Below are 20,027 nucleotides of genomic sequence, written 5' to 3'. Positions count from 1 at the left end.
AGACTACTGTTCCAGGATGCACTATTTCCTCTCTTGGTTATCCTTTTGCAAATGAGCTCTTACGTCTAAGCTCTACCCTCAGAGATTGTAGCTTCATTCTGGGGAATTCTTTTCCCTCAATTGACTGTAACTTTGGCCCCCAGTTCTCCCTATTTCACCTCATCCAGTCCTTCAGTAGTATCTTGACATATTTCTTTGCAACAATGGCAGCACCCCAGATGAACTCTGCCTCGGTGCAAAAATTCCTTGTTACAGCTCTGTTACAAGATATGTGGAAAGAAAATAAGATATGTGAGTCATGGAAGGAGAAGTGAAGCTCAGGGAAAGATAAAAGGTCATTCCTATTCTTTAGGAATTCAAAATACCTATCATTACTCCCCTTCAAACATTCTATATTTCAACCAAACTTACTTAATTTCTATTACCTGAATTAAACCTTCTGTGTTACCTATGTCTGGATTTTTCTCCTTCCTTACCTCTAGGTTTTATAATATTTAGATGTCTTACCTTTCTTTGTATTTCCAAAGCTTACCTCAGTTCCTGGCACATTTTACTCTTTCGTTTTTTGTGTCCAACTTTTCAAGATCCCCATTTGGAGTTTTCTTTTTTTTTAACTCTTACTTTCTGTCTTAGAATCAATACTAAGTGCCACTTCCAAGGCAAAAGAGTGGCAAAGACTAGACAATAAGGGTTAAGTAATTTATCCAGCATCATGGCTAGGAAGAGTCAGAGGTTAAATTTGAACCTAGGACCTCCCATCTCCAGACCTGGCTCTCTATCCACTGAGATAGATCCACTATCTATTCCAGTTTGGAGTTGTCTTGGCAAAGATGCTACTACAGTGGTGTGACATTTCCTTCTCCAGCTCATTTTTCTAGATGAGGAAACTGAGACAAATAGGGTTAAGTGACATCCATAGTCACTGAGCAAGTAAGTATCAGAGGCCAGATTTGAACTCAGGAAGATGAGGCTTCCTGACTCGAGTGGGCACTTTATTATCTACCACCTTCTGATACATTGTTAGCATTTAATAAATGTTTTTTGACTGACAAATTGACTGGCTTCTCTTCTCAGGTGCAGCTTCCTTTGAAAATCTTTTCCCACTCTCCCTTGTTGTTAAGTTTCCTATTCTCAAGTTATTTTGTATTGACTTATCTATGTATATGTTGTATCTCCCAGAAGAATGGAAGCTCTTTGAAGACAGAATTTTTCACTTTATCTTTGCATCCCCAGCACCTAAAACAACTTCCTACACACAGTAGGAATTTAATAAATATTTGAATTAGACTGATTTGGGTATGGCTAATAAGACATAACTTGATCAAAGAATCTAAGATATATGTGTGTATAAAATTTTTTTATACTGAGTTTACTGGTACCGTTGCAGCTAATTCAGCACTTTGAGATAGTTGTTTTTGCTTTTATTTATTTTTTTTCATGTGATTTTCTATTTCTTCTTCCTTCTCAGGTGCTGTTACCACCCTATGATGACACCACGACAGCTTCAACAGCAACGGGTGTAGGGCCAATGGCAGGTGTGGGGGTGGGAGCCAGTGCTAGTGGGGGTGAGACTGCAGGTAAAGAGCCTCCCCCACCTTATGTGTCTGCCTGAGCCAGAAGGTGACATGGCCCTGGGAACAACAGCTTTCCTCAGACTTGTGAACAATAGTTCATTCCTTCAGAGACATGTCCTGTGAGATGCCCTGTCTGTCACTGTCCCCTTGCAACTGTCAAACTCTGATACCACGTTACAAATTTATTGTCCAGAGTTTTAAAAAATTTGCTTTCAGCCGTATCTTCTACCTGATGGACTGTGAAATATTTGTATTTGTGTTAAACCAATAGAATCTTTTTTTTTTTGCAAGACTTTAACATTCAACATTTGGAAAATTGGGCCCTGAGTCTAGGAGCAGTTTCATTTGGTACCTATGAAGTCCCTAAAGCAAGTAGGGGTGAGGAACACTCTCCATCTTTGCCCTTTAATTTTTGAATGTGTACAGAATAAAATTAGAGGCAAGCAAGATTTTTTACTTTCCTCTTAATTCTGCCATATAGGATGAGTTTAGCAGGATTGATCCTTACAAAGTTACTTCACTAACTTGGGGATTGGGATTGCCATTTTCATCTATCTCGGGCTTCACTGCAGAATCCTTTATATGACTTAGAAATCAACAAGAGATTTGAATTCATGTTGCAATTATGTCCCCTGCCTCTTGGGCAAAGGTCTCTCTTGTCTTTTAAATTCACTCCATCTATAATTCCATAAATAGGAATTCCCTGCAGAAAAAGCTCTCCAGAACAATGAAATGCTCTGGATTTCTTTGGCTTCTGGTCTGATCCACACTGTGCACTCAAAAGGGGACTGGAGCTGCTCAATCACCTCTTACTGGCCTCTCAACTTTCCAGCCACTTGAAATGTGTTTTCCTGCTCACCATGCTCTTCTCAAATTGAATGTCCAGAAGGGTTGCATATTTAAGATGCTAAAGTCAAGGGTGATATACTCTTGCCTCATAGTTAGAATTACGAGTCACCCTCTCAATTCTTAGTCCTCTTCCTCAAGAGATCAAGTGGGCAGGCCTAAAACATATATTAAAGAACTGGTAGGTTTTTCCTATAGGTAGCTTGTAAATTCCTCACATTCCCTAGGAAAAAGGCAGAGACTCACTACAGTGTTCTTTGAAGCTATTTCCTCACCTGTAAAATGAAAGAGAATCTTGAACTTCGTGTCTCAATTCTTTAGCTCTCAGGTCTCTGTGACTCTGATTTCCCAAACCATAGTAGCTAATGTTTCAGCTTTCAGCACCCCTATTTTCTGGCGTCCTCTACCCTGAGTTCCCCACTCAGCAGTAGCTTTGACTTGTTAGGTTACTCTTGGACAAGCCTAGCGGAATGTATGCTGTTTCCTCCTCCTTTTACCTCTTCCACTTCATCCCATGCCTCCTGGCTGCCATCCCTCCTGTAACAACCCCTGAACCCTGTCTATCTTGCTTTTATGGTCCTGCTCTTCTTTGTTTTTTGTGACATCCCCAAAAATCCTCATTTATTTGACTATTCCTGTTGGACATCCCCTGCTCCGAGGGCATCAGAGCAGGAAACTTCTGGGTACAGTTAGAATGGTCCAGCTAGGAGGTTAGGGAAGAAGGCAAAGGGGACAATGAGAATACATGTAGAGGTAGGGAGGGGATGCATGGGATGAGGGTCGATCTGATACATTGCTAAGTAGACAGGTTAACAGTATTTCTGGAGCATGGGTACATGACTTATTTAAGCATATTTGGGACATCTAGGTGGTTCAGTGGATTGGAGCCAGATCTAGAGATGGGAAGTCCGAGGTTCAAATCTGGACTCTGGATTTCAAATCTGGATACTTCCTAGCTGTGTGACCCTGGGCAAGTCACTTAACTCCCATTGCCTAGCCCTTACCACTCTTCTGCCTTGGAGCCAATACACAGTATTTATTCTAAGATGAAAGGTAAGGGTTTTTAAAAAAAAAAAATTAGTTGGTTTTACAGAACCATTTGCAAGTGTTTTTTGGTGTTAAGGGGAGCTTGGTGAGGGGAAACTTATCTTATATAAGAACAAGATTTCTAGAAAAGATTTCAGAAGGTTCTTGATGGAGGGAAATAAGTTTAGTCAACCTGATGGAGGAAAGGTTTTTGGGCAGGAAAGGAGACATGTGGATATAGAAGGGTGAGCGAGCTGCCTACCTGGGGGAAAAACATAGTGAGAAGTTTAGTGTAGACTGATCCAAGTTGTGATCAGTCAGTTGAGAGAATCAAAGATAACTAATTGTCCTTGGGAGGCTAAAGACAAAAGGAATTTTGTCTTAGAGTGGAGGTGAGATGGAGTGAGGGATGTGGAGGTGAGGAAGAGTTTCCAGAGAGAGATAAGGGAGCTAGGGGAGTGGATCATCCGGGAGCAGAACAACAGTTTGTCCTTAAAGGATTGGAAATATCCCTCGTAGCATAAACAGGATGCTGTTTTCTTTTTACTGCCTCTTCCAATCAGGGTGAGGTCCTGTTGCTTGATCTTACCAAAAGCACCCCAGTCCCACTGAAGGAGGTTGTCTAATCCAGGTTCTGGGGTACATGGATAGTTATTAACACGTAGACCTTCTGACTTCAGTATCAAGATTTTCTTTCCCTCCGTCTGTCTAGCTAGCATTACCTTTTTGCTTTCTGGGATGCCCAATGACCCTCTGAAATGTAAAACAAAGCCCAAATGCCTGTGAAGATGGATACATGCCACTTTTCTTACTGGGTATTAGAAGAACTTAGATGCATTCATTTGCCTGAAAGTCAGCAACTACAGTATTTGTTTTTTGCTAAATATATTCTATGTGAAGGTTTCTTGCAATTAAAATAATATGTCCTCATGTCTAAGAAAATAGCCTTTGGGACCTCTGGGCATGCTGCCCCATGGACTGCCCCCTTCCTGATATTGTCATGCAAACAAGAAATAAATGCCATGCTTGTTCCATGTTTCTGTGTTTCCTTAAAAAAAAAAAAACTCACTGAGGAAATCAAAATATCCTAATCTAGGAGCTGGGAGAAACAGAACAGACATTCAAGGTCAGGATTCTTAACTCCTGCCAATGGCCCACTCTTCTGTGTCATACTTTCTCATCTGCCTTGCATATGGTGTGCATTGGGCCCTAAATGCAGCCTTAATAAGCTATTGAGATCTTACCCCTTACCACAAGAGACTCACTGTAGGGAATGTTTATCCCAGAGAATCAGCCTAATTTTTTTCTATTAGTGTATCTCATTGCTACCTTCAAATAAACACTCCCTAAATTCCATGACTTCCAGCTTCTAAACTCATACAGAGTTAGCAGATTGTAGAAAACAAAAAAGGAAAAGACTTACAAGGGAATTTCATCCATTTCCATAGAAGGCACTAATGAATAATTATTTAAAAATAAATGTATCCCTCTTCTCCCAGGGAGGCTAATAAAGAATATTAAAAGAGAAAAGAAAAAATAGTTCAGCAAAACTAACATCATAAAATCTTGACAGTTTTCTATACTCATAGATGCTGCGCCCACCCACCCCACCCCCATCTTAGTATCAGTCTGGGAGGTGATGCCTCCTAACTAGAATTTTATAGGGCCAAGGTTGGCCATCATAATTTCATAGTATCGCGGTTCAAATTTTTGTCCTATTTATGTTGTTGTCATTTTGTATTATTCTTTTCCTGGTTCTGCTTGCTTCACTTATCAATTCATATAAGTCTTCCTGTAATTCTTTATATTTAGCCTATTCACAGTTTCTTATAGCACACTAATATTCCATTACATCCATTGACCACAATTTGTTTAACTATTCCCAAACAATAGACATTTCCAGATCTTTGGTACTACAAAAAATGCTGCCATAAATATTTTGTTGTATTTGGTAGGGTGAAGGGAAGAAGAGTCTTTTCATTTAGTAATTTGTTATTTTCAGTTACATGTAGAAGTTGTTTTTGACAATTTTTTCCTAACATTTTAGGGTTTCAATTTTTTCCCTCCTGAAGAAATATGTAGTCTGTTACAATTTATACAACAGTGCTTTCAAACAATTTATATTTCTATATTGAATCATGTTGTGCTGAAGAAACACATCATACATACCATTAAAAACCCATGAAAAAATAAGTGGAAGATGGAATGTTCTGATCTGCAGTCAGACTCCAACAGTTCCTTCTTTGGCTGAGGATAGTATTTTTCATCATGTGTCCCTTGTGGTTTCCTTGGGAATTTGATTTGCTGAAAATAGTTTAGTTCTCCATAGTTGATCATTGTATAATATTTCTGTTAATATATCCCATGTTCTTGTTCTACTCAGTTAACTTTGCATCAGTTCATATAAGTCTTCAGGTTTTTCTGAACTCATCTTGTTCATTGTTTCTTATGGCCCAATGGCATTCCAATACAACCACATAGAGGAGGTGTCTTTTACCACTGACCTTCTTAAGATATTTGTCTAGCAGAATCACTAGTACAAAGGGCATGGATATTTTAGTCATATTCTTCAAAAAAATTCCAAATTGCTTTCTAGAATGGTTAGACCAATTTCTAGTTCCATCAGTACAATAACATGTCCTTTCTTTCAACAACCACCCCAACAGTGATATCCTTCTATCGTTGCCAAGTTGCTAAGTATGAGATAAAACTTCAGAGTTGTTTAGATTTGCATTTATCTTATTAGTGAGTTAATAATATCAATTAAACATAAAAACAAGGTAAATGACAAGAAGAAACCAAGTAGTCTCTGACTAATACACAAATGGGTACAATCTACTACGCCTTCCAAAATGGTGGATGGAAAAGAATTCTGCAGAGAAAATGTCTCAATCTGTAAGTAAATAGGTTTCCCCATATCCTCTAAGCATGCCCTCAATGTGCCTGCTACCACCCTTTAAGGATAGATTGGCGTTAGCTCTGGCTCTGGTCTTCCAGAATTCCATGTCTTTTTCTTCCTTTTCCAAGGTCAAACCCCTAATTACAGTAATATTTGTGTCTAGTCACAAAGCCCCACAGGATTCTGATGTGCTGGTCCTTCCTTTAGTGAGCCCCTAAAGCTCTGTGTGTACTAGAGCAGTGGTATTAAGTTCAGATAGAAACTGGAGCCACAAAACCATGTGTAAGGGCACATATTAACTTAGAAAAACTGTGTATTAACATTATTTACATTTATTATAATTTTATTTATTTTGTTAAGGCCAAAACACCTATACACCAGGGCATCATGGAAGCTGAGATAGCTCCTATTAAGAATAATGTGCTCAGTTGCTATTAGACAGCTATATATTTAATTCCCATTCTTTGGATGATAATGAGTTAAGTACCCAGTGCCACTTGGCTAATAAGTGGACAAATCAGAACTGAAACTTAATCTATTGATATGAAAACAGTTTCTTTTCATTATGCTCTCCTATGGATGCCCTTTATGTCATGACTATCCCAAAGGGTCTTCCACACAACAATTCTAAAAAGTAGATAGTCCAAAAATCTCCATCACAGAGGTGAAATTATTTGCTTCAAAATCATTCAGGTTAGGGCAGCTAGGTGGCGAAATGGATAAAGTGCTGAGTCTGCAGTCAGGGAGATGTGTCTTTCTAAGTCCAGCCTCACATACTAGGTCTATGACCCTGCGCAAGTCCCTTATGACTATCTCCGCCATTTTCCCATCTGTAAAATGGAAATGATAACAGCATTTAACCAAGGGGGCTTCTGTAAGGGTAAAAGTAATGCTTTGCAAACCTTGAAAGTATTATAAATGGTAGCAATGACTATTGGAATACATTTATAAATTCTATTTTTATTCTTTGGTTTTGTCTATTGACTTCCAATCCCTGCAGATCTCTGAGAAAAAGTAGATCCAGGCCAAAACCAAAACTTGTAGGACCTCTCTTGTCTATGTGCAAGGTTCAGCACTTCTTGTCTTCCATTGTGGATAAAAGGCCTTCGTTTTTCTCATCTCAGCCTCTCGAAATCTTTACTTAAAAATGAAGTGTGTTGATAGCTGGGATTATGTAAAACTGACTCAAATATTTTTCAGGACTTAATAACATCCTTTACTGTCATGTTCCTATCTTGGAGGCCAATTCTGAGTCTTTTGGATAAATATCTCGAGAGCTACCACCTCTCCCATGCAAAGCTGTCACCCATTAGCCCAAAGGACTAAGTCATTCTGCTACTACCATAACTCAGACCTTAGTAATACCCCAAATAGCTCCTGTGGTTGTTGAGCTCCTGGCATCTGAGATGCATGTTCTGAACGGGAAGGAAAAAGAGGTATTACAAAGACGTCTCCACACCCTTGGATCGCACCCAAAATGGTTCTGCAAACTGGCCAAGTCTCCTGCTGAATATCTCATTTGGGCCTGGACAGTGGCCAGATCTGTGACCTTCTGCCCGGAAGCCCACACGTACCTTCTGCCGACTTGAAGACAGAGATGGCAGGAGAAGAGATAAGCTGTCACTTGGCCAGCCTGAGAAAAATGGCATCCACACAAATCTTCCCTCTACACCCATTGCCGTAAGCCCAATTAGCCAGAACAGCTGCTATTTGAGAAGCAGCTCCTTACGTGAAGGCAGCCACAGAGACGCTCAAGCTCCGTTTCTCTCTGCCCCTCTCACTCAGCCCATGTTCATCTTTATGTGAAGAGCTTCCAGAGCTTGCTAAGATAATGCCTCTTGGAATACAGTAATGGGTTGGGATTGTTGCCATTTGCTCGCAATCATGACATCTGGGCTTTGTTGTGTGTTTATAGTGGAAGAAATGCAGAGGCAGTCTGGGAAAGGCATGGAAGGCATGCTGTGGTATGTTCTTGGTAGGTTTATCAAACCCTTGAGTGTTTGGCCATACAGAATTCATGTGCCAAGGCAAAGAGGTGGCTTAGGGGGTTGAGTGCCAGGCCTAGGGATGGGTTCAAATCTGGCCTCAGATACTTCTTAGCTGTGTGGCTTTGGGCAAGTCACCTAAACCCAATAGCCTAGCCCTTTCTGCTCTTCTGTCTTGGAACCAATATTTAGTATTGATTCTAAGACAGGAAACAATAGGGTTTTGTTTTTTTTAATTTTTAATGAGTTAGTGTGTCATCATGGCACCTTTGGCCAGGCTGATATATATCTGGTACATCCATTCATTCATTCATAAATTCATTCATTCATTCAACAAGTATTAAGTGGTTACCTAGTATAAGGCAAAAGGCAGCTAAAGGTCACAGTGAATAGAGCTCAGTCCCTAGAATCACAAGACCCTAGAGTCAAATCCAGATTCAGATATTAGCTTTGTACCTTGGGCAATTCACTTAACCCTGTTCGCCTCAGTTTCCTCATTTGTCAAATAAGCTAGAGAAGGACGTAGCAAACCACTCCAGTATCTTTTCCAAGAAAACTGAAATGGGGTCATGAAGAGTCAAGACTGAAACTGAAATAACTGAATGACAGACAACAAGAAGTTCAACGCATTGTGCTAAGGCAAGGAAATACAAAGACAAGATTGAACTCCTTTTCTTAAGTTTATATTCTAGGGTGGAAACAACATGTACATTGATAAATTTAAAATAATAAAAAAATATTAAGTTTTGTATTCTGTGATAGAAACATACATTGGTAAAAAATATATGTAATATATTAAGAAGTTTATATTCTATAATGGAAACAACATGTACACTGATAAAAAATAAAATCAAGATAATGTTTAGAGGAACAGAGAACCCTAAAACTGGAGAAGGGAGTGAGGAGGGAATTAGAATAAGAGGTGATGCTTGAGATGATTTTTTTTAAAAAGAATTTGTTTATTTCATTAATTAATTTAGAATATTTTTCCATGGTTACATAGATCATGTTCTTCTCTTCTCCTCCTCCCACTCCTGTAGCCAATGAGCAATTCCATTGGGTTTTACATGTGCTTGAGATGCTTCTTGAAGGAGAAGGATACAACAAGGAGGTGGTGGGGAGGGAGGACATTCTAGAGAGCAGTGATGGCCTGTACAAGGGTGCATGTATTCATTAGTTCACCTAGTCTTTAAAACTAGTCTTCATATATATGTAATATATATGTATGTATGTATATGTAAGAATATATGTATTCTTAAGAAAATATGTAAGAATATAAACAAATAAATAAAAATCTAATGGGATATTCCCAACCAGTGGAAGTCTAGAATCAGTTCATTAACTAGTTCATGAACTTAGAAGGTTTAGAATCTTTCAATGGACACTATTCAAACTAAAACAGGATGGAAATGTTGGTCATAGTGTAACACCCACCTGAGATTCCTGCCTGGCTCAGATGCCCACAGTGACTTCCTCCCCTGATTCATTCATCCCAACCTACTTTCATCCAGATAGGTTTGAACTAAAGGACCACCACAATATGGCTGTACTCAAACTCTCAGGCTTATCAGTATCGGTCTGTGGCTGATGAATACACTCCCCTTACTCTTGAGTATAGCTTGTGAGCCTCTACCTGGGGGATTCCCATTTAGACAAAACCAGTCACTCAAGATGACAATATTAGATTTTAAATATAATCATCTACTTAAGAGTAAGGGAGAAGAAGTAATAAATCATGACATGATTAATATAGGCAAATTAAGAAATAATCAATACATCAAAATCCACATGTAAACATGAATCACACCCATCAATCTATGTTTGTACCTATTGGGAAGAGTTAGCACACACATAGAAGAAAACCTGGCAGAAACGCATATGAGTGAGGAAAATCCTTAATTTAAACTAGGCTGCAGGTTTTTATATCAGTAGTCCATTTATCCCAAAACACATTGGCCCAGGACTCTTTCCTCATCGGTGGAGATGAATGAATGACATGCCCTATTTTTGAAGGGTAGGATGGAGTTTGTAATAGAAGCAGAGGAGCTCCAGCCTTCTGTAGTTTTGGAGACTTTTCAAACATCAAACTGCTTTGGACACTTCTGGTTTCCACCTTCAAAAGGATAGATGAAAGAAGCCAATTCTACTTCTGGTAACTGATCTCCATTCATCATGTCCCTGTCCCGGATACCTATGGAAGAGACTATGAAAAGTTTCCCTTCAGTGAAATCCAGGACACTGGTTCTTGGTTGAATTGAGTTATCTCATTCCCAGTGGGAAAACTTCCTCTTTGTATTGTCTGCTATATATTCTCCTATATATATTTTCACTGATTTTTGTTTCACTATGATTTGAATGAGTAGGTTTCTTGGCTGTTTGCTATGTGTTCATTGTGAAACTGCTATATGGTTGGGAAAGGGACCAAAGCCTTGGATACAGGTCTTTGGGTCCTTCTTCCCCCCACTAATAATGACACAATCAGAATTTAGATTAAACCCAATATTAAGTAGAAATCAACTTGTGAAGGATTCAGGTAGCAATATTAAGGTAACAGATAGATATACTTCTAGCCTATTACCCTCTTTTTTCTGAGGAAAGCAGAGCCCCAAGTTCCTCCTTCCTCTCCTGGTCAGAATGAAAGTCTTCCTTGGAGAAGGGATTGGGAGAAGAGGATAAAGATGTCTATTCTGCCTCCCTTCAGGACAATGACAGCTCTTACCCTGGATGGACCTCTCTACATGTGGGGTCTTATTCTGTGAATAATGAACTACATGAACCTACTTCTCTGCTAATTGCATTTCTGGTCCTCACTGTTATCCTGCTTGGTTAATACTCTTCTATTCTCAAATTGACAAAGCAGCAGCTCTCAGTTTTTCAGTCATTCTTAAAAGGACACTTTAAGGGGGCAGCTGGGTAGCTCAGTGTGTTGAGAGCTAGACCTAGAGACGGGAGGTCCTAGGTTCAAATTTGACCTCAGACACTTCCCAGTTGTGTGACCCTGAGCAAGTCACTTGACCCCCATTGCCTAGCCCTTACCACTCTTCTGCCTTGGAGCCAATACACAGTATTGACTCCAAGACGGAAGGTAAGGGTTTAAAAAAAAAAAGGACACTTTAAAAGTGTTATGCTATTGTATAGACTATTTTTTTCCGTCAGAGAAGTGTACAGCCCAACAAACTGGCTCTTTCTGGGCAAGGCAGGCATATTCTGTGTCTCTGAAAACTGTTTCTACACAATTGCATCTTATAAGGTTTTTGTTTGTTTGTTTGTTTGTTTGTTTGTTTGTTTGTTTTTTAAACCTCACCTTCCATCTTGGAGTCAATACTGTGTATTGGCTCCAAGGCAGAAGAGTGGTAAGGGCTAGGCAATGGGGGTCAAGTGACTTGCCCAGGGTCACACAGCTGGGAAGTGTCTGAGACCAGATTTGAACCCAGGACCTCCCATCTCTAGGCCTGACTCTCAATCCACTGAGCTCCCCCCTGCCCCCACAAAGGTGTTTTTTTGACAAAACTTTTCATCCACAAAATAGGCATCACTTTTTATCCTTTTCAAGGTTATTTAAGCCTTTTTATTTTTACAAAAGTTCATTCTCTGCCCTGCCCTTTTGGCAACTAAACTGATCATATACAAAAGTATTATTTCTTTACACACAGATTTTAGCAGTTTTTTTTTTATCAAACCAAAGTTCCTTTTCCTCTATCTTCAGCCACTAAACTGCTCACGTATAAAAGGAACATTACCTTGACATCCTTTGCAAGTTGATTGATTTCTTCTTTATGGAAAAGTTTTTTCCCTTCCCCTTTCAGCAACCAAACTGCTCATGTATTAAAGGGGCAATAACTTACACTGGAACAAGCCTTGAGAGAGAAAAAAGATTTACATTTTTTAAGGACAAGAAGACTCAAATATGGCTTTAAAATAAGAGTGATTTTGCAAAGAAAGATTTACAGTTTTAAAAAAGCAAATGCTTCATGACAGAGATGAACTTGGGCTCCTGGTGTGCTTACAGAGTTCTACCAAGCTCAAAAGACTGAGTATGGGCTCAGTCACAGACTTTTGCTATCAGAACACAAGCCTAGAAAATTATTGAGAAGCTTATCACCAGTGGGCTGACTACAAAATTATTGAGAAGCTTATCACCAGTGGGCTGACCATAACAACCCTTTAAGGAAGGAAAGAGATTTCAGGAAATGCTGAAGGCTTGAAGTCTGCACCTTGAGAAAATGATTCCTCTAACAGTCAAGTTGGTAAGGATGAAAGTAGGGAATAAAGGAAGCCCAATGGTCAGTTAAAAGTATAACTTTTGGGGGCAGCTGGGTAGCTCAGTGGATTGAGAGCTAGCCCTAGAGACGGGAGGTCCTAGGTTCAAATCTGGCCTCAGACACTTCCCAGCTGTGTGACCCTGTGCAAGTCACTTGACCCCCATTGCCTAGCCCTTACCACTCTTCTGCCTTGGAACCAATACACAGTATTGATTCCAAGATGGAAGGTGAGGGTTTAAAAAAAAAAAGTATAACTTTTAACTGTGAAAGTAGCAAAGAAAAGATGGATTGAGAATAAATGTTCGTTAAGAAAAGCAATTATTTTCAAAGACTATATGGAAAAAAAAGAATTTTGTGTCTTTTGGAGTCTGAGATGAATGAGATCATGTTCTGCCTTAGTTATCATGCCTTCTCATGCTAAAGATAATAAACTCTATTGGCAAGCCCAGGCTTAAGTATACTATTGTGAAAATGAGGATAGGGATTGCTCTGTTTTTGTATCTCCATTGTTGTCCTTCAGACTCAAAGAGGACAAACGTGACATCAATATGTTGGGGTCAATGTAGTATGTCCAATGGTAGCTGATCAGACCAACATGAGTTGAGAAGATTCTATCACAGGTTGGGCCCAAATAGCCTGTATGAACATTTGGGATGGAGGTGTCTCTAAGTTTGTGCATCTCCCATTTCCTTTGAGTTATTGCAATTCTGCTTTGCTCAGAGAGCACAGTGCCTTCTTTGATGTGGGCACATCATGCAGGCTGCTCCCATGCCAGTGTCTTGGCACATAGTAGGCACTAAACAAGTGCTTGTTGTTCTTTGCTCTATCATATGGTCAATGATCTAGAAAAGTAAGGGGCAAAATTTGAACTCCAAATAATAACCCACATTTATGGCGCACCAAGGATAAATGGTTTGGCTACCATCATACACTTAGTCAATAACTATGTCAACATCTCAAGCTTGGAATCAAGGAAGCCTGAGTTTAGTTCTGACCTTTAATATCTGACCTTTGATTCTGTCTAGCCTCCACATAATCCTGTCTAACCTATACATGCAGTTAATTCCTCCTCCATCTGCTTTCTGAGTCCCAGTGCTTTCTAGTGATCATGAGTGCTTTTGATGATGCCAGTGGCAAAATCTGTTTTTTTTTATTTTTCCTTGAAAACAACCTGATTTTTTGTCTTCCCATGAGGTAGCTATTAGCTATGTCATCCTGGGACAAGTCACTTATCCTCTAAGGTTTTGGGGTAAACTTCCTAGGATTTATCTGCTAAGATAAGGGCTGAATTCCTCTACACTGACCTAAATATTATAAAAAGTGAAAAAATACTTGCTCTCAAAGAACTTACTTTCCATTGGGGAGATGCAACCCACATATATAGATAAGTAAATACAAATTCTCTATGTAATCTACTTTTGACCATGCCCACAGAGGTCTATGACTCAAGAGATTTGTTGATTTCCCAAGTCCTGGGGTCTTCCCTGACTTTGGTATTGAAGAGGCTGTGGAATAAAGGAGGAAGCTATTATAAGCTGAAGGACAGAAGTAGGCCAGGACATGCCATGCTGTCCTGGAGGGCAGGTGAGCACAGATTGCCCTTCAGGACTACTTGTTGGGAATCCAAACAGAGGACGTGCGGTATCCTTATACCCTGCTAACCTGGTGCCAGCTGAGAGTTGATATAGAGAACCATCTTCTCTTTTTTTGCTCGTCATCCATTTTTTTTTGGAAAAGCAATTTGTCCTGGCTCTAATCAATCCTTCTCTAAATGATTGCCTCTTTTTAATCTTCTTGAAAGAACATCCAGGGCTTTGACATCATTGCTCTTTTCCTCAAATGGCTACTTTAACTATCGTGTTTTTAAAATATAATAAAGCTGGTTGGCCAACAAAATCCCAGTTTGTTGTATTTTACATTGTTATAGATAAGAAAGAAGGATGGAGTTCCTTTTCTCTGAGATGAGATATTTCTGCCCAGTGCTCAAGTTATAACTCAAGCATAACAAAAATGGAAACCTTTTTTCCACCTTTTTTATTAGGAGAAAAAACTGGAATACCATCTTGCATGGGGTTCTGACAAAGGAGAAACTTCAGCAAGTGCAGTGTTGATTATGAACTGGGCTGTTTTATATTTCCCATGAGCCAAAACAAAAATGTTTGAGACTAGAGATATTCTCAATCTTTTTTTGTTCTTTTTTGTGAAAGAAATAATTCTCCCAGAAAGTCTTTGGACTGGGAATAAACAGATACTCTTAGTCTGAGAGATTTGGGGAAATCTGCCCCCTTTCCTGACTTTCCATTAGCACTGAATCCATTAGTGCTCACATCAGAGGAGGAGAGAAGGAAGAGATCATGCTAGGTAGGCTTTCTAACTGACTTAGAGAACATCAACAATACATTTGTAATTCATACAGCTCTGCTACCCTATCAGCCCAGCACAGCTACCAGGTCCTGTACTTATTCATAACTTCCCCTTGATGAAGAGATACAAAATAATGTAAAGAAATTTTCAGAGAAGGGGATTTCTAACAATTAGGGAAGTGAGCAGAGGCCTCTGTTGGAGGTGATGCCTAGCTATGGTGTGAAGGAAGTTCTAGATGTCTATGTAGAACAAGTTATGGTTCTAGAATAAGGATTCTTAACCTTTTTTGCATCCTGGACTCCTTTGGCCATGTGGTGAAACTCATGGATTCCTTCATAGGATCATGTGTCCAAGGAACTAAAGAAAATATTAGATTTCAGTTAGAGATTAATGAAAAATAAAGATGCATTTTTTCTCCCATCCAAGTTCAGGGACATCCCCCTTTAAAATCTATTCCAAATCCACTGACAATCTATGGACCCTAAGTTAAGAAACCTTGCTCTAGATACATGTATATTTAAATGCATAAATTATTTATTCATTTGATGTCTTTTTGGCAGATCCTGGAAGGGCAGGAAGAAAAGTACTTTTATTTGCCTTCTAAACACATGCAGAAAAATTATCCTTTCCTCAAACTGAAACAAATAAGTCCCTTAAGTGTTTGATCCTTGCATCATCTTTTTGAAATGCATATTTTTTTCTCTGAATATGACAAGCAACTACAGGAGTTAAAAATGGGAAAGACCTCATTTAGTTCACCAACTTTCTGAATCATTTCCTATGGAATATTTGGAATTGCTTTGTTTTGTGGGGGAAGTGGAGATCTTATTTTAAATAGGCTACATGAATCTTCTACTTGTCTTTAAGAGACTTCTCTAGTCAATGATAGATGACATCATTCAAATAATCATATCTTATTCTTCTTAATCTTGGCATCATTTAAAATCATGGAATGTTGGCACAAAAAAAGTCATCTAGATTTCAGTTATCTAGTTCCAATCTTTTTATTTCTCATGGCTTGTGGTGGTCCATCAGACTAACTGGAGAATTTCCCCTTCTGTAGGTTTCTAGACAGGCCAGTATCTCAACTTTTTCTCCTACTAAAAGGATAGCAAAGGTTTGTTTGCCAATGCAGTCAGAGTTTTATAAGAGAAAAGAGATTCATCACTGCCCAAGTGTCTTCCAATTTGATTTAACACTAGGATAACTGACATGGACACAGAACTGTCATATGAGAAGGTGATTAAGTCTCAAAGGGATAAATTTATAGACTCTTCCTGAAACAACTCACTCCACAGAGTCTATAAAGGGAAGGAATAATGGATGGACAACACCATGTGCTGACATGGTGGTCTTTCCGAGAATCAGCCAAAGTGTACTCATCCATCCTTTTCAAAAACATCCAAGTAATAAGTTTTCAGGAAGGATCACAATTTCAATTTTTTTTGACATTCATAGGATCTTAGAAAGGGACGTTAGAGATCATCTAGCCTATCTCATCTTTTTTATAGATGTTGTACAATATCAGGTCTATGCTTTTCAGTATGCTTTTATGTAGTAGATAGAGCACCAATGCCTGGAGTCAGAAAGACTCTTCTTCCTGAGTTTAAATCTAGCCTCAGGCTCTTAATGGCTGTGTGACCTTAGGCAAATTACTTACCGCTATTTGACTTAGTCTCCTCATCTTTAAATTAGCTGGAGAAGAAAATCGCAAACCGCTCCAGTATCTTTGCCAAGAAAACTCCAAATGGGGCCACAAAGAGATAGATACAACTGAAATGATTTAATAACAAATAGTTCCTAGGTTTGCCTTGGCAATAACTATGTCAGCATATCAAGACTCCAAAATACTTAGGGGAGCTAGGTGACTAAATGGAATGAGTGCCATGTCTGAAATCAGGAAGACTCATCTTCCTGAGTTCAAATCTGACCTCAGACACTTACTTGTTGTGTGACCCTGGGTAATTCACTTTGCTTCAGTTTCCCCATCTGTTCATTGAGTTGGAGAGGGAAATGGCAAACCACACCAGCATCTTTGCCAAGAAAACCCCAAATTAGGTCACAAAAGGTCAAACATGATTGAAAAAATGACTGACAAATGCTCTGCAGCAGACACGGACTCATCTGATCAAGATTCATTATCAGGAGACTAGTATCTAGTATATGGGGAATAGCTAGAAGTTGAGTCCAGGGGACCCAATAGAGATGATGTGTGCTAAGACAAGAAAGCCAGAGCATCTGCCACTTGTAACCTGCCTAGAAGGTAATTGATGCCTCTTTTCCAGTATGGTTCTCTGTTTTCAACAGCTCAAGACTCCACAGATGCCACTTCTGGTTCTCTTCACTATATGACTCTCCATAGTTCTCTCCTCTTCCTTTTCCCTTTCCTAGGATTTCTCTCTCTTCCCTGTCAATATCTATCTCAAGTCAGCACCAAACTTCTAGGGAAAAAGGTTCTAGCCAGATGGGCTTGTATCTGCTGCACAACCCCCTGAGCAGTAAAGGTTTGCCATCTGGCCCATTATCACACAGATGAGGAAAGAGAAGCCCAAAGAAGTAAAATAATTTTCTCAAGGTCACATGAATGATAAATAGCAGAATGGAGTTTGGAGCTCTTCTGACTCTAAATCGAATACTCATTTCAATGAACAAGCAAGTTCAGATTTGCATCCATCAGAATCTATGGGTCCTCAACTATTAGCAGCTGATGTTATCTGTCTAATGCTGTGAGGTTCAGAGCTGAAAGGCCATCCTCTTGAGGTTAAACTATAGCAAGTGAGTTTCTTTTCCAACATGGCCTAATGTTGTTGCAATTGTTGTCTATCCTTCATTTTCTTTCTTTCTTTCTTTCTTTCTTTCTTTCTTTCTTTCTTTCTTTCTTTCTTTCTTTCTTTCTTTCTTTCTTTCTTTCTTTCTTTCTTTCTTTCTTTCTTTCTTTCTTTCTTTCTTTCTCTCTTTCTCTCTCTCTTTCTTTCTTTCTTTCTTTCTCTCTCTCTCTCTCTTTCTCTCTTTCTTTCTCTCTCTCTCTCTCTCTCTCTCTTTCTCTCTTTCTCTCTTTCTCTCTTTCTCTTTCTCTCTTTCCTTCTTTCCTTCTTTCCTTCTTTCCTTCTTTCCTTCTTTCTTTCTTTCTTTCTTTCTTTCTTTCTTTCTTTCTTTCTTTCTTTCTTTCTTTCTTTCTTTCTTTCTTTCTTTCTTTCTTTCTTTCTTTCTTTCTTTCTTTCTTTCTTTCTTTCTTTCTTTCTTTCTTTCTTTCTTTCTTTCTTTCTTTCTTTCTCTCTTTCTTTTCTTCATTTTGAAAGAGGCCAGTGACATCCCTGGGTGATGTCTTCACTTATGTGTGAATTTCATTTAAATGAGGCAGAGTCCCATTAGGTCATCAACCTCACTGTTACTTCCAGACTCATCAAAGTCCATTGGCAAGACAAAAGTCAAGATGACTGGTAATGGTCCAGGATGCAATGGATGAGCTTCACATCTTTGATGCCTGACCAAGCTTTAAGTGCTCTGCAGGGTCTGCTTCAACCATCTTAATGGTCACTGGACCAAATTTTGTTCTTTGGACATCATATTTATTCATTAAATGTTGAACCATTACTATTAGTGCCATATTTTATGTCTTAAAAATATCTCTTGCCTTACCCCCTGAAAAATGTATTTTTAAGCTCTGGGCCCATCAGTCTATTTGTGACTGCATATCTGTTATTTGGTTGGTAGAATCTTCTTCAGCTCTATTCAACTCAGCCAATAATTTAAATTCTTCCTATTGTGTGCAAGGTACTATGCTGGACATTAGGGATACAAAGACAAAAACAAAACATTTCTTGTTCTGCAGGAGCTCATGTTTTACCAGAGAGAAATAACAGTTCCCTAGATGTGACAATGCAGACTTTCCTGACCCCTTTCATTGGATGGTTTTCTTTACCTCCCTTAAAATTTCAAGAAGTTAGTGCATCACTATATTTTTTAATTTAGCAATAAAATATAGTACAGGATTCAGTAGCCCACTAAGTGACACTCTTCTTGACCCATCAGCCTAGTGACCTTGTGAATTCCTCTTTAGCAGGTGGAATAGCCTTCCTAAGAGGCTTCAGTATCCTTAGTGGTTACCAGGAAGTACTTGAACAGTAAATACCTAGACTTCTCACCCCACTGCCATACTCATTTTAGAGGTGGGCCTAAGCAGTTTGGAGGAAGCCTATTTGTCCACAACCAAAAGTTATTCTAGGGCATGAAATTGGAAAGTGCTTAAAATATCAAAATATAAAATCTGCTTATACCTAGATTATGAACCACCACCGTATCTGTTTCCTTCTCTCAATTCTACTGCCTTCACAGATTTCTGTGAAAATAGAATGAATCTTCAACATCTATATGGAGCTACTCACCTCCAAACATCTCCTAAACCTCCTCCTAGTTACCTTACCAGATATATATGGTCAAGGGACTCCTAATGATTGTATCTGAAACTAAGTCAGTGAACTAGAATTTATTAATTGTTTACCATTGTCAGGCTGGGATACTGAAGTGGTCCAGTAGATAGAGAACTGGGCCTGGAGCCAGAAAGATCTGAGTTCAAATCCATATCCAGACTTTCTAGCTATGTGATCCTGGGCAGGTCCACTAACCTCTATTTGCCTCAGTTCCTCATCTGTAAAAATGGTGTCACAGTGGAGAATGAAATGTCACCCCAGTATCTTTGCCAAGAAAACAATGCATGGGACCACATAGAGTTGGTTATGACTAAAAGACTTAACAATCACAACAGATACATGTGTCAGGTACTGTGGTAAGCACTAGAGATACAAAAAGGGACAAAAGACAACCCCCGCCCTTCAGGAGCTCATAGTCTAATGGGAAGCCGACGTGTGAGCAACTGCATACTAACAAGGTATAGAGAAGGGCACTAAGATTGAGGAGGACTAGGAAAGGCTTCTTGTAAAAGGTGTGACACTAATCGAGACTTGAAGGAGGGCTGGCAAGTTAGAAAGATCGCCCTTAACTAGCTGTGTGAATCTGGTCACGCCATAACTTCTCTTAGCCTCAGCTTGCTTCTGTGTAAAATGGGGCTAGT

The 20,027-nt window shown here is 39.2% G+C and overlaps 1 protein-coding gene across 1 annotated transcript in view; it reads left to right on the top strand.

Annotated features, from left to right (window-relative positions):
* LAPTM4B (lysosomal protein transmembrane 4 beta) overlaps positions 1-4,480 on the top strand; it is a 103,534-nt gene extending 99,054 nt beyond the window's left edge. The window contains exon 7 of the mRNA XM_007488145.3: positions 1,469-4,480. Coding sequence (XP_007488207.1) covers positions 1,469-1,612 — 144 coding nt within the window. The 3' untranslated portion in view covers positions 1,613-4,480. The remainder of the gene's footprint in view (positions 1-1,468) is intronic.
* The last annotated feature ends 15,547 nt before the right edge of the window (positions 4,481-20,027 follow it).

The sequence above is a fragment of the Monodelphis domestica genome, chromosome 3, assembly GCF_027887165.1.
Source record: "Monodelphis domestica isolate mMonDom1 chromosome 3, mMonDom1.pri, whole genome shotgun sequence".
Lineage (NCBI taxonomy): Eukaryota > Metazoa > Chordata > Mammalia > Didelphimorphia > Didelphidae > Monodelphis > Monodelphis domestica.
This window is presented reverse-complemented; position numbering and strand designations above follow the sequence as displayed.